At 36.5% G+C, this 15,122-nt stretch overlaps 1 protein-coding gene across 15 annotated transcripts in view; it reads left to right on the forward strand.

Moving 5' to 3' along the window:
• PIKFYVE (phosphoinositide kinase, FYVE-type zinc finger containing) overlaps nucleotides 1-15,122 on the forward strand; it is a 92,974-nt gene that overhangs the window by 38,708 nt on the left and 39,144 nt on the right. For 9 of the 15 annotated variants that reach the window (XM_007966050.3, XM_007966055.3, XM_007966049.3 and 6 more), the window contains 6 exons: nucleotides 974-1,121; nucleotides 1,649-1,816; nucleotides 9,090-9,149; nucleotides 11,149-11,278; nucleotides 12,046-12,226; nucleotides 13,137-13,211. In XM_007966050.3, coding sequence (XP_007964241.3) covers nucleotides 974-1,121; nucleotides 1,649-1,816; nucleotides 9,090-9,149; nucleotides 11,149-11,278; nucleotides 12,046-12,226; nucleotides 13,137-13,211 — 762 coding nt within the window. Of the gene's footprint in view, nucleotides 1-973; nucleotides 1,122-1,648; nucleotides 1,828-9,089; nucleotides 9,150-11,148; nucleotides 11,279-12,045; nucleotides 12,227-13,136; nucleotides 13,212-15,122 lie in introns of those variants that run through there. The other 6 variants (XM_007966057.3, XM_007966058.3, XM_073020003.1 and 3 more) reach the window with 4 other exon arrangements.

A 15,122-nucleotide genomic window follows, 5' to 3' on the forward strand; every position in this document is an offset into this window, starting at 1 on the left:
ATATATACACACACACATATAAACATATATATACATATATATACACACACACAGGCACACATGTATATATAGCCAACCCTTAAGAGTTAGGGATACTGACCCCCTGAAGAGTTGAAAATTCACCGATGTTTGACTTCCCCAAAACAACTACTAATAGCTTACTGTTGACTGGAATCTTTATCAATAACAGGCAATTAATACATATTTTGTATGTTGTGTGTATTATATACCATATTCTTACAATATTTTGTATGTTGTGTGTATTATGTACCATATTCTTACAATAAAGCAAGTTACGGAAACATGAAGAAAATCATAAGGAAGAGGAACTTTACTTGCTATTCATTAAGTGGAAATGGATCCTCACAAAAGTCTTCATCCTCATTGTTTCATGTTGAGTAGGCTGAGGAGGAGGGAGGAAAAGAAGAGATTGCTTTTGCTGTCTGCAGAGGCAGAAAAAAAAAAATCTACGTATAAGTAGACCCGTGCAGTTTAAACCCTTGTTCAAGGGTCAGCTGTGTAATGTTTAGTAACACCTTTGTGAACTAAAATTGGAAAGTCAATGGTTAGAAGAGACAAATGACTCCAAATACTGGTGTGATGTGATTGATTAAAATTTATTTTCCAATATGTGTTCTGGAGAGAGTTTCCCCAGAGCTAAATTAAATTCTAAGCTATTTTCACTCTCAGGACTAAGGCATGAAATAAAACACTCTAAAATCTGTATTAAAAAAATGTTTTGTTCTTAATATACAACTTAAGTCTTCTAGTTAACGAAAATTACAATTTTAAAGAGTGGAATCGTCAGTATGATTCTGGTTTATAACTTAGTTTTTGCTAATTTGTTTATTTTTATATAAATTCAATTGTTAAGTTCATAGAAATATTGGACTACAATTTATTTGTAGTGTGACAGCCTTAACATTGTTGCCATTGAGGGCCAATTGCTTGGATCCTGTCTTCATCCTTTCAGAGCACAGAATTTTCTGAGACGCCTTCTCCTGACAGTGACTCGGTGAACTCCGTGGAAGGACACTCTGAACCATCCTGGTTTAAAGACATAAAGTTTGATGACAGTGACACAGAACAGATAGCTGAAGAAGGTGACGATAATTTGGCTAGTGAGTTTAACTTTCTAACATTTTAGTTTTGATGGGTCGTTACTGTGTATGAATGATAAAATGATTACCTTGTTTGTTGAAATAATTCCGCTTTATGATTTATGGCTCCAACTAAATGGAAACATCTGATAGCAGTCTTTGTCTTAGATACAGTATTTTCTTAAACCAACTTGTTAGGCTGACACGTCTAGATTTTACCATAGTCTATAGTTTGCAGCAGCTTAAAAATAACTGAACTAATAATATGGCAGCAGACAACTTTCTCATCTCTTCACTATGATATCAGACTTTCTCTCTGCAGAACCTCCAATATATTTCTTCATTTTAAAAATTGATTTTACATTTAACTTGTTCAAATTTTATTAAGTCTACACAGAAGTACATGAAAATACTGTATCCATTTTGGTATTGCACATTGGGCTTGTATATTAAAAAAACATTTTTCTCCTTTCCTCCAATACCCTGATAAAACCCATTTTTACTCCCCTCCTCTCCCTATATTTCTTTCCCCTTCCCAACACTAAAAGATTCTGCCAGTCCTAGCAAGCGCACATCAGTCAGCAGTTTCCAGTCCACAGTGGACAGTGACTCAGCCGCTTCTATCAGCCTGAACGTGGAGCTGGACAACGTGAACTTCCATATCAAGAAGCCCTCCAAGTACCCACATGTGCCCCCTCACCCTGCTGACCAAAAAGGTAGGAGGTAGTCACCATCTGGAATCCAAACACAGGCTGGACAGCTGGGCCATAGGATCTCATGCCAGCCTGTCTTTCTGGCTTCCTCTGTCCCATGTGGCTGAGGGGATTTGGTGTGGGTTTTGTTCTACCCTTTCTCGTTTCTCCCACACCTCCTCCCCATACCTTTTTTGGTTGATTCCTTTTATTTCTTGTTTTCTTCCTCAGCACCACCATGCCCAGTTTAAAGCTTGTAGTCTTTAAAAGGAACCACATCTGACTGCTCTTCCCATAATGTGCAACTTCCAAGGTGGCATTTCTTTGCATTTATAACATGGATGTTCTGCTCTATTCTTTTCTCTTTCTTCATTTAACATTTTAAAGCCTGTTTGCCTTTGCCATTACCCAGTAACATAATATTTCACTAAACTCATTAAGATGCTTGAACTAGATTGGGGGAAAATCATTCTCACATTCCAAAATACCTCCACAATAATTCATAATGCTTATTATGTATATTCTATATGTATTAAAACAATTTCTTCTCTAATGTAAAATGAATTCATTATTTTTAGCTATCTTATTTGATGCTTTAGTCTGTTGGCTCAAAAATAGTAGTGACCATATTCAAAAGACATTTTGTGTAAAAGGAGAAAGAGGTAAACATTACTAAAATCTAACATAGCAGCACATAAGAAATGCCTGTTTTTAAAATGGATGATGAGGCTTACTTTATTGGATATAATTAAAAGCCAGTTTAAATTATAGTCCTATCATGGGATTGTGTAAAAGTGAATAAGTAAAAAATACATGAGTAAATAAATAAATGTGGGATTTCGTTATGTCATAATAACTGAAAAATCAATATTTTAAAGATGAAGCACTTTATTCCATGATTTTACCTGGAGTTTGTATTTTAAACATATAAGTGTCTAAAGTAGAATTGTCTCCTTACTTAGATCTGAAATGCTTGCCTAAGTTTTGCGCACTCTATTTTGAACCTAAAAATAGACCAGAAAACAGAAGCTTTTGAACCAAACATTTATACTAAAATGATTTGATACAAGTTTATATTTCTCCAACAAATTTCTCATAATTGTCAGTATTAGCTATTATCAAAATGTGGTAAAATGATACTTAAGAGTTATAGTAATAAAAAGGAATATGTTATTTAAAAATAAGAAATTGAGAAAGGGTGTGTTAATGAGGAGACTTGACTAACATTGAACATGAATAAGATAGACATCTTTATGGAAATCCTCAAAACAGAAACTGGAAAAATGATGGAGAATATTTGGGTGAGTATGAAAGGATGGAAAAGCAGATATGACACTTGTGTGAGAATTAACTATAGATGGTGGTCACATGGGGGATATTATGAAGGTTTTGAATATAAACTTACAGATGTGGGTCAGGGGCACACAGATGATGAACATCTGTTCTCTGGACACATCTGTTGGCAATTGCATTTTGCTGTAAGCAGAATGTGAAGTACACTTTTGACTTGCTGATGATTTCACCTCTTGGAACGTTAAAGGAGTTCTGAAAATCTTGAAGAGTGACCTGTCATCATAGAATTTGTAATAGCAAAGGATAGACTGCTGAGCACAGTCAGATACTTACTTTTGAAAACCTAACTTGAGAACATGTGGAGTGGAATGGAACAGGAGGCTCCAAAAATGACATTGTTATGGTAACAACCCCAGATTGTGTCTCCAAGGAAATTGACAGGAGAAACACCTGCAGTTAACAAAAATATGACTCCTTTCAAACCTCCCTGATCTCAATCCCCTTTTTTTTTTTTTTGTAAGAGACAACAGGCTGGAGTGCAGTTGTGCGATCTCAGCTCACTGCAACCTCCACCTCTTGGGTTCAAGTGATTATCCCACCTCAACCTCCTGAGTAGCTGGGATTACCAGTGCACACCACCATGCCTGACTAATTTTTTGTATTTTTAATAAAGATGGGGTTTTACCATGTTGGTCTTGAACTCCTGGCCTCAAGTGATCCACACCCACCTTGGCCTCCATAAGTGCTGGGATTACAGGCTTGAGCCATTGTGCCTGGCCCTCAATCTTTTAAACAGATTGCCTATCAAAGTTGTAAGTGGCAACTTGCATAGGGGAATAAATCTGAAAGAGGGGACAGCACTTTTAAGAAAAATGACAGTATAATAGAAGTCCAGCTTGCACTGAAGGTTGGAGAAAATGCCAAGGATATCTGAGAAAGATTTAAAGTTTAGTAGAAAGAAAAACTAGGCCAGTTATTTGGGAAAGTTATGTAATATTGATTGATGACTAAAAGAAGGCTTTTTTTCCTCCCCACTCTTTAGACTAATCTTATCAGAAAAGAATACACGTGGTTAAGAGGAAAGTGAAGTCCAGGGTAATAAACAGATAGAGAATTAATGGTTTTTTAAATAAGTCTGTTGCCAGGTTTAGGCAAACTATATACCAGGTTATTGAAAGACTTTGGATCTGGGATCATGGAGCCAGAGTTTGTTATCTTTGAAGAGTTGCAAAGAGTAGGAGAGAATCTAGATGACTGTAGTGATAGATGCATTATTATTATTATTTTTTAAAGATGGGTTCTTGATGTGACATTGAAGGCTGGAAAAATGTAGAGAAGTGTAGTGAACAGAATGTTCTGTGGTATTTAGACAAGGAATTGGTGGTAACTGGGCACCAGTGTTGGTTAACCAAAATAAGTCATTCCAAAACAACCCCATTTCCATTTTTTATGGTGATACAAGATTGATAAATCAGAAGACTATGAGAGATACTATCTTTGTTGATGTTAATAAGACATTTAATGATCTCTCAATAGCTTTGTAGACAAAGAGGACGATTTCGTACTTGAAATACGTTAAAAGAGGCAAAGGCAATGGTCATATTTATTTGTTTAAAGCACAGGCTTTAGAGTCTGTATGAACTTTATTTTTTAAATTGTAAATTGACAAATTGTATGTATTTATGGGATATAAAAATATGTTACAATATATGTATAAAATATGGAATGATTAAGGAACAAGTAAGGATTTGAAATGATGGATATGTTTATTAAATCAAGCTAATGAACATATTCATCATTTTAAATCCTTTTTGTTGGGCCAGGGTGCAGTGACTCATGCCTGTAATCCCAGCACTTAGAGTGGCTGAGGCAGGCGGATTGCTTGAGTCTATAACATAACCTAGGAGCATCCCCTTCCTGTTGACATCAAATTATTAATTATCCTTTCAATATTTTGCACAACAAACTACCAGTTTGGGCAATGTGGCAAAACCCTGTCTCTACAAAAAATACATAAAAATTAGGTGGGTGTGGTGGTATGCGCCTGTGGTTCCAGCTGTTTGGGAGGCTGAGGAGGGAGGATTGCTTGAGCTCAGCAGGTTGAGGCTGCAGTGAGCCATGATTTTGCCCCTGCAGTCCAGCTTGGATGACAGAGTGAGACTTTTATCTTAAAAACAAAAAAAAATCCTTATTATTCTTAGTGGTGAGAACCTTTGAAATTTACTCTTAGCAATTTTGAAATATACAATATACTGTTATTAACTATAGTCGTCATGCTGTACAATATTTCTCAAAAACTTATTCTTCCTATCTGAATGAAACTTTTTACTCTTTGACCAGCATCTCCCCATTCCCTTCACTTCCTCAACCTCTGGTAACCACCATTCTACTTAGTGTGAGCTTTTAATATGAAAAACACAAAGAGTGTAGTGTGTTTGGTGAATGTAAGAGTTTATGATACCACTACTAGTGGTGGTTTTTTTTTGGGGTTTTTTTGTTTTTTGTTTTTTTGTTTGTTTGAGACAAAGTTTTGCTTTTGTTGCCCAGGCTGGAGTGCAATGGCCTGGTCTTGGCTCACTGAAAACTCCGCCTTCCGGGTTCAAGCGATTCTCCTGTCTCAGCCTCCCAAGTAGCTGGGATTACAGGCACCAGCCACCACGCCCGGCTAATTTTTGTATTTTTAGTAGAGACAGGGTTTCACCATGTTGGTCAGGCTGATCTTGAACTCCTGACCTCAGGCAGTCCGCCAACCTCGGCCTCCTAAAGTGCTGGGATTATAGGCGTGAGCCACTACACCTGGCCCACTACTGGTGTTAACATGTGGATTTGTAGCTTGTTGTACAAAATATTGAAAGGATAATTAATAATTTGATGTCAACAGGAAGCGGATGCTCCTAGGTTATGTTATACGGATTTGACTCTCTGTATTTAGTGTTGTTCACGACTTTTTTTTTGGTCAGCACTTTTAATGTTTTTTAGATCCACAAATAATTAAAATCTGGAAAGAATGGCTAGTGTGTTGGATAGCAGAACTGACATTTAAAAATCTTGATTTTCTCAAGCAATAGATTGAGACTAACAAGATGATAGTTAACACAGTTAAACATAATATGATAATAAGGCTTAACACATTTACTATTAGTACTTTGGAGAAAGTCACTCTTAATAATTTGTGTGATAAAGATCTAAGTTTTAGTTATTTGCAAATTTAAGAGTGTGATGTATCAACCCCTCCGCACCCCCCAGTGCAATAATAGATTTCATTAGTGGCCATATAATGTCTAGAATGAGGATCCAATTTAATGTTTTGTGTTCAGTTCTGATTTATGAATAGAGCGAGGTTGCCAGGATCCTAAGACATCTGAAAACCGTGATAAGGGAATCTGGACTATTTGAAATGGAGAAAAGAAGACTTGGTGTTGCCTTTAGGTATCTGAAGAGTACCTGAAAGAAATTATATTTATTTTGCATATGGCTGAAGGAAGAAATAGATTCAGTAGTCAGGAGTAGTGAACTTTTGCCACTGTGCATGGGAAGTGTCCAGGTTGTGTCTGAATGTTCACTTGTCATAGTTATTGAGAACGGATGCCCACATTGGGTGATGGGTTACATAGACTTGGAGACTTCTAAATTTTCTTTTAATTCTAAATCTGTGAAATGAAAAACCTAGATCTAGAATTAAAAAGAAATTATGATCTTTTAGCCTACTCAGTGAGAATATTATAGAGAAGGTTCCAGCATTAGGAAGAACATAATTATTAAATTGACGTCTTAGGTCATTTGCAACCTTATAATTTGAAGACTTCATAAATCTCTTAATAAATATAGCTGGCTTTCACAGTTCTCTCAGTTTTTAACATACTAACAAGAGTTATTCTTCTTACATTTTTTTTCTTGTGAAGTTGTAATAGTTTGCTCAGTGTTACAGTCAAGATGAACACTGATTACAAGAAAATAAAGATTTCCAGGGAGACTGGTAGTTATGTGAAAGAATAATGGAATTCTTCTGCCTCTGGTTTTCATTCCTTTTGTATAAAAACAAATGGGAATTTTTTTAATCTTTACATTGAAATTAAAGGTAGTACTTATTAAATATTTTCTTGTGGATTGTCCTATATTGTTTAAGGCTGAGGAAAATTGGATTTATAAAATTGGTTGAAATATCTGTACTTTAAAAAATACTACTTATGCTTTCTATCTTAAGTGAGAAAACCCTGTTTTCAAACTTAATTTTTCATTATTGGTCTTAGGGAATTGTACAATGAAAATATATTTTACTATGTGTTGCAAGCAAGATTCTGAACTATTCTTGGAAAGTTAGCAAGTAGAACCTAGAGAAGAAGGTGAAAACCATGGCTTCTGTAAACCTCTAGATGCAGTTTTCTGTGTACAGGAAAACATGGGATAGAGGAGCAAGTTAAACACACCATGAGAAAACGATTGTACTCAGAATGTGGGACATCCCACAGAACAATAACCCAGGTTCTTTTAAAGTTCGTTTTATGAAAAGGAAAAAAGACAGGAGATCTGTTCTAGATTAAAAGAGAATGAAGAGATACAGGAACCAAATGCCATGTGTGAACTTGATTGCATCGAGGCTTGAGAAAAAAAATGTTGATTAGAAAACATTTTGGGGACAGTTGGATAAACGAGTATGGGTTAATTCTGTGCTATTAAGACATTGTTAACTTTCTCAAATATGTAAATAATACTGTGCTATAGAGAAGAATACCCTTGTTTTTATGAGAGTTGTACTGATGTCCTAGTGGTAAAGTGTCATGATGTGTGTAACTTTGAGTGATTGGAGAGAAGCAACATACACATATATGGCAAATCCTTAACAATTGTTGAACTCAGGTGGATGGTATACAGCATTTTCTGTAGGCTTAATTTTTTTCATAACTAAATGGGGAAAATCCACCATTTCTGGAGTCTCATAGATACAATTAAGCTTTAGTGTGAGAAGGCTGGTAAAGAACAGTACATTAATTGAACTGAGAGAATTTGGTGTTACTCATTTCTGTAAGGGAAGAGTAGAAATAAAGTATAACATCTGTCTTGTCCACATACTCGATTTTATTGTATTTGGCATAGTGCACTTGAACTTTCTAAATAAAATACTTTCTTTGTTTCCTGGTTGGAAGGATGAGCATATTGGCTTATAAACATAGTAACTTTTAAAGCCCAGTTGTTTATAAATGAACTTGGAGAAAATTTTGTGGAGAACCTTTACCTTAAAGGAGTTAACATGCATCGTGTTTTAATTTGCATAGTGGAAAGAACCCCATTTGAGCTATGCTTGGTCACAGACCTAGAGAAAGTTCATGGGGAAGTAAAGAGTAAGTTTCACTAGTAAGAAAACTTTTTTATTTATTAAAAGCCTTCAGAATGTGTTCAGTTAATGTCTAGCAAAAATTCGGCAGTGTTTGGTATAATTTTTGAAAAACAAAAATGCTTATTCGGAACTAGTACAAATACTGATGAGTTTTATCTTTTTTCCTGCCAATGTCACTTCTGTATTAATTTGTTTTATAGCTTATATTCAGAAATTTTTAAAAAGTTTGTATTGTTTTATCAGGTGGGTTCTCTGTGAACTACTTTGTGCATAGCAAAGTGATTATTTGTTAAATCATCAAGTTACATGTGAAAAGAACTGTAATGCTTTAGGATGGTCGTACAAGTATCTGAAGATCTTAATGTTCATAAACCGGTTGGTCTTGGTAAGAGAAAAACGTTTCTCTATCTGACATTTGAATTAAGGAGAATTGTTTCACGGCTCTATTGCATTATTCATGCAAATCTGCTTAAGTTTAGTATGAAGTGCATAGAACAAGTGTCAAGAGGCATTTTGACCCAAAACTTTCTTGAATTTACTGGGCAATGATGGGTTTAGTATGAGTAATATTTTGTGTGTGGGTGTTTTTGCTATATAATTATGCTGACATATTTATAGTCATATGTCTCTCCTTTCCTTCCTCCTCTCTGTTGTCTCCCTGGTATGCAGAGTATTTGATTTCTGACACTGGAGGACAACAGCTCTCAATAAGTGACGCTTTCATCAAAGGTAAGTTTATAAAAAGCTGTATGTGGAATGGTGTCTCTTTTGTTCATGAGGGTATACTTAGGGCTTAGCACATTGATTGGCATAGAGAAGGTGCTGAAAATATATTTGATTATGGTAGTATGGGAACACAATTTTTAATGTGTATAATGATTTTGAGAGTGTTGAGAACCAAGAATGTAAACTTGGACTTGGTTTGCAAGAAGGAGGTCTCTGATGTGAAAAGTAATTGTTTAAAAACTTTTAAGTAGAATTTGAACTTAATTCTTTTAAAGACATAGTTTACACTTAACTATATTGTGAATATAATATTAAGTATTGATATATATCTCATCAAGGATTGTCAAATTTGTCAAAAAGCCCACAGGCAGATCTCCAGTTAAGGATGCGGCTTGTCCTGTGGAGTGAGGAAGAGAAGTAGGCAAGAGAGGATAAAGAACTGACTCTGCTGATAAATTTCTTTTGGACACAAAAGGAGAATAGAAAAGTATTAGCCTTCTCCTATTCCTTCCCCACTTAGCTTAGCTTCCTAGAGTAAAGACATTCTTAATTGGTCCATAGTATTCCACTGGTTAGGCCTCAGATATTAGGAGAAAATTTCCCTTCCTTCTTGGCTCCCAGGGTTTCAAATCAAAGAGAGAAGGCAAGCTGGTACAAGGAGGCCACTGCAGCTTATCTGATAGCTTGACAGTGCTTCTAAATTCACCTCCAAGCATCTGGTTCAGCTAGAAGTTTACAGAGTGGCCCTTTATGTAATTGAAATGCGCAGTTCTTGTATTTCACATGTCATGGACATATACTTTATGTGTAATCTGCTGGGCTGTTGGGTAGAAGTTTTTTGTTTGTTTTGCTTTTAAGAGAGGACAGGTTAGAGAATTTTTGTAAGCATTTCCTACTTCTTTTCTTTCCACTTATTTGGTCAGATTATTCAACAATTATTTAGTGAACATATTTTTTTTGTTAAGCATTTATTATTAATTTTTTGTCTTGATCTGTTTTCACTCATCTTTAAAAAATTTAAAGATTTTACACAAATTCTACATAAATGCTATTTATTATGTTTTAATATTTATGTTTTTGAGTCTGTCTTGCTAAAATTTTGTTAAAAAACCTCTGTGCCAATATTGAAAGAGAAACACTATTGAAGATTGTCTGAATAGACTTTCTGCACTGTCATCTGTTGTTTTGGGATTATCTGAGCTGAGCTTCTTTCTTGAAAATTCATCACCCACGCTATCATGTGTTCTGCCAGCATTTAGATTTCTGTTGAATGCACTTTTCAGTTTGTGATTTTTTTTTTTTTTTTCTATTTTTGAGATGGAGTCTCGCTCTGTCACTCAGGCTGGAGTGCAGTGGCGTGACCTTGGCTCACTGCAATCTCTTCCTCCCAGGTTCAGGTGATTCTCCTGCCTCAGCCTCCCTTGTAGCTGGGATTACAGGCATGTACCGCCACGCCCAGCTAATTTTTGTGCTTTTAGTAGAGATGGGGTTTCGCCATGTTGGCCAGACTGGTCTCAAACTCCTGACCTCAGGTGATCTCCCCACCTCGGCCTCCCAAAGTGTTGGAATTATAGGCGTGAGCCACCATGCCCGGCCCAGTTTGTGATTTTAAGGGGATATTAACACCCTCCTTTTTAAAAATTAAAAAGAGAAGCAAAAATTTCATTTTATTTGCTTTTCAGAAGCTGTGCTTATAATTATTGGCTTGAGAGTCTTAGTTACGTACATTTGATTTTCACTGTTCTGTGTCTGATTTTGGCGGTTGCCAATTATTGCTCTTCTTAATTCTTGCATTTCTGTATTTTTAGCGTATTTTACGTATTTGTATGTATTTTCTTATGCATTTTATTTATATGTTTATTACATGTTCTTGCCTTTTTACGCCAATAATTTATGTTGGCTAACTTAAAACATTTATAAAGAGAAAGGGCAATTTCTAAATACATGAGTGGTATAAAACAGGACAATGAAGTAATAACTTCTTATTTTATATTGTACTTAGAATCCTTATTTAATCGTCGAGTAGAGGAAAAATCCAAAGAGCTGCCTTTCACACCTTTGGGCTGGCATCATAACAACCTGGAGCTCCTGAGGGAGGAGAATGGGGAGAAACAAGCCATGGAGAGGTTGCTGTAAGGCAATGAAATTTTAAATTTTAATTTTTCACTTTTATTATCTTCAGTGACTTGATAAGCATATGTATCATTCCTCTTAAAAAGGGAGGTATTTTTCTTTTTCCTTAGAAAGAAAAAAATACTAAGATTACTTAGGAAATAAAGCCTATTTTGACTTGTGATTACATTTCTTATAAAACCAAGAGCCCCGACTGGGTGCGGCAGCTCATGCCTGTAATCCCAGCACTTTGGGAGGCCGAGGCGGGAGGATCACAAGGTCAGAAGGTCGAGACCAGCCTGGCCAACATGGTAAAACCCAGTCTCTACTAATAATACAAAAATTAGCCAGGTGTGGTGGTGTGGGTCTGTAATCATAACTACTTGGGAGACTGAGATAGGAGGATTGCTTGAACTCAAGAGGTGGAGGTTGCAGTGAGCTGAGATCACGCCACTGTACTCCAGCCTAGGCAACAGAGCAAGACTTTGTCTCAGAGAAAAAAACAGAAAAACCAAGAGCCCCAAACTCTGCTTGTCTGTCCCCATTTTACGTGTTAAAATTTCATTTCAGTCAGTTGCAGGGAACTTCTTAGTGGAAGATATTCAGATTTCATTTATATGCAAAATCCTTAAGGTACAGATATAATGAAAGAATGATATTGACCTAGAAAATCTTATCTGTGAACCGTAATTGAAATGTTTATGTCTTTGTAGACTGTTTTATCATCAGAATTATTGTCTCTGGCAGTATTAACTATGCAAACTTCTTTCTTATAATATTTTTATAGTTCAGCTAATCATAACCACATGATGGCACTACTCCAGCAGTTGCTCCATAGTGACTCACTGTCATCATCTTGGAGGGACATCATCGTGTCATTGGTCTGCCAGGTTGTTCAGACAGTCCGACCTGATGTCAAGAACCAGGATGATGACATGGATATCCGTCAGTTTGTCCACATCAAAAAAGTGAGCTCTGCTAATGTTTTACTAATGCTAGGAAGTGATGAGGCAGGACTGATTATAATTTTTCTCTTAATGGTAATCTAAAAAGAGTCATTACCCTGAGGGTTGCTAGATGAGGAGTAGGAGGTTTTACTGTCTGCTTTGTTTGTTAGCAGTGCACTTAGGAGTCATGGAAGCCACGCATAGGAAGTGAGAGGTGAATGGAAAGGATGAGTTATATCGGAGATGGGTTGGGAACTCAAACCGATACAGTTTCTTCCTTACTTGCTTCCTCTTCTTGACACGTCAGCTATGAGAAACCCTATTCTCACAGATTATGATCACTGTTCTGAGGAAAAGCAGTGGGTAATTTGCTTTATTTAGATCAAGCTTGTCCAACTCGTGGCCTGTGGGCTGCATGCTGCCCAAGAGTGCTTTGAATCCGGCCCAACACCAATTCATAAACTTTCTTAAAACATTATGACATTTTTTGTGATTTTTTTTTTTTAAGCTCATCCACTGTTGTTAGTGTATTTTATGTGTGGCCCAATACAATTCATTTTCCAATGAGGCCCAGGGAAGTCAAAAGACTGGATGCCTCTGATTTAGATAGTAATGCAGTCCTGTGTGTGCTTTTTCCCTGTGATATTTAATGTAAACAGTAGTGTTAACTGCCACATGGCACTAGTTTATTCAGTCAGTGAGTACTTTAGAGTTCTAGTATAGTACATTAGAGAATAGGGGATGGGAAAACAGAGTCATGCAGAGATGCCATTGATCATTGATTGAAAGGAACAATTATTTCCTGAAATTTTTTGTTCTTATTTGATTACACAATAGTTAAAAAGAAATGGAAAGAAATAATAGCATACATCTGACTAGATTCTAAGCATGTTATTATTGAATATTATTGTTTTCTTAATTGTTCCATTAGATCCCAGGTGGAAAGAAGTTTGATTCTGTGGTTGTCAATGGCTTTGTTTGTACCAAGAACATTGCACATAAAAAGGTAATGTGATTCAGTTCAGCAGTGAAGTTCAGCAAACCATGGCTGTGTGCTTAGGTAACAAGTTGGGGCACCTTAGTCATGGAAGAAATGGACAATGGACAATGAAAGGCAGCTGTGTCTGCCATAGGGGTGAAATTTGGTAGGTTCAGGGAAGATTTCCCAGAGCTGAGGATGAATGGATTGGAATTTGAATAATGGGAATTCACCAGACAGAAGGAGGAAGTGGGGAGGATCAGGCTTGTAGATCAACAGAATGATAAGATACTAGCATTATTTATCTCCTGATCCCATTACATCTTAGGGAGACAGGGTTTCTTTAGTAGGCTGGAGTCCTTCCAGAGGCTTAGCATTCTAAAGCTGATAGCTCTTCTAGTGCTAGGCTACAGAGCTGTCAGTTTTCTTCTGTTATCCTTCTCACCTTATGTCTTTGTAGCACTAGCACAAAGGAGTGGAGTGAGATAACCTGGGGTGTTACGGAGACTCTGAGCTCCTAAGGTATAATATGGGCAATATAAATGAAGCTGGAGGAAACAGGCAAGGGCTTTGTATCTCATTAAAGGTCTTGAACTTTATTCTGAAGTCTTTTGATTCTCAAAGTGTAGTGTACATATATTGAGATCACATGTGGACCTTTTAAAAATGTCTGTTCCCAGCCTAACCCCTAGAAATTCTCATTCAGTAGGTTAAGGGCAATGGGAGTGTATGGATATTAGGGAAATGGTGGTACCGTATTTAAAGTAGGCACTAGGCCGAGCGTGTAATCCCAGCACTTTGGCAGGCCGGGGGAGGCGGATCACAAGGTCAGGAGTTTGAGACCAGCCTGGCCAATAGGGTGAAACCCCATCTCTACTAAAAATACAAAAAAATTAGCCAGGCGTAGTGGCGTGTGCCTGTAGTCTCAGCTACTTGGGAGGCTGAGGCAGAAGAATCGCTTGAACGCGGGAGGTGAAGGTTGCAGTGAGCTGAGATCATGCCACTGCACTCCAGCCTGGGTGACAGAGTGAGACTCTGTCTCCAAAAAAACAAAAAAAAAAGATTCATGACAATTGTTAGTGACCATAGATAAATAAAAATATGCTTGACTTCAATTGTTTACTTATCGCATATTTTATTGCAATAATTCCACATTAGTCAGTATTTCTACACAGAGTCTTACTAAAACCACACATTACCCTTTAAAGGAGAACTTTAAACCAAATTAAATGATATTTGTTGAATTAAGAGGTAAATATGTTACGCCTTCTCAGAAAGTGAAGAAAATTTGTATGTAGATGTGGTGGAAACATATGCATGAATGACTGTCTTGTCCCACTGACTAGAGATAGTCTTTGATTTGTAGTTGCTACAAAGTGTCCTGAATTGTGTTTCCCAGCTAGTGAGTCACTGTTTTTGGAACTGTTTGCTGTTTGGGGTCCATAAACTTGGTCAGCCTGAAACCTCAATTGCTATTCTGCCTGTGGCTGTAAGGTTAGGGTATATTGTTAGAGTCTCTGCTTGAGATGCTTTCACATTTTCTTTTTGAACTTCATGTTACCTATTTTAGCTTGCCGCCTTAATGATTGGAAATGTTTTCTGTTAGAAATATGTTCAGGAGGCATTTTAATTCTTTTCTCCCTCTTCTCCTCTTGAATTTTAGAAAGACTGAAATATGCTTTTAAAGTTGCTTATTTCTTGGAGTTTGTGAAGTAACCCGTTATTAAATACTGCTCCCTCCGTGCACACTCAGGGCATGATGTCTCTTCTTACAACATCAGAAATGAAAAAAAAAAAGTTAAGAGAATAGAAGATCAAAGTAGTATTAAGAAAGCAAAGCCAATTTTTGAAGAATTTTGCATTGTTCTGAACATATTATTTGCTTTGAAAAAATTTAATACCATAAAAGAACTAAATGAGAGTATATTAATACTAATA

The sequence above is a fragment of the Chlorocebus sabaeus genome, chromosome 10 (genome assembly GCF_047675955.1).
Source record: "Chlorocebus sabaeus isolate Y175 chromosome 10, mChlSab1.0.hap1, whole genome shotgun sequence".
Taxonomy (NCBI): Eukaryota; Metazoa; Chordata; class Mammalia; order Primates; family Cercopithecidae; genus Chlorocebus; species Chlorocebus sabaeus.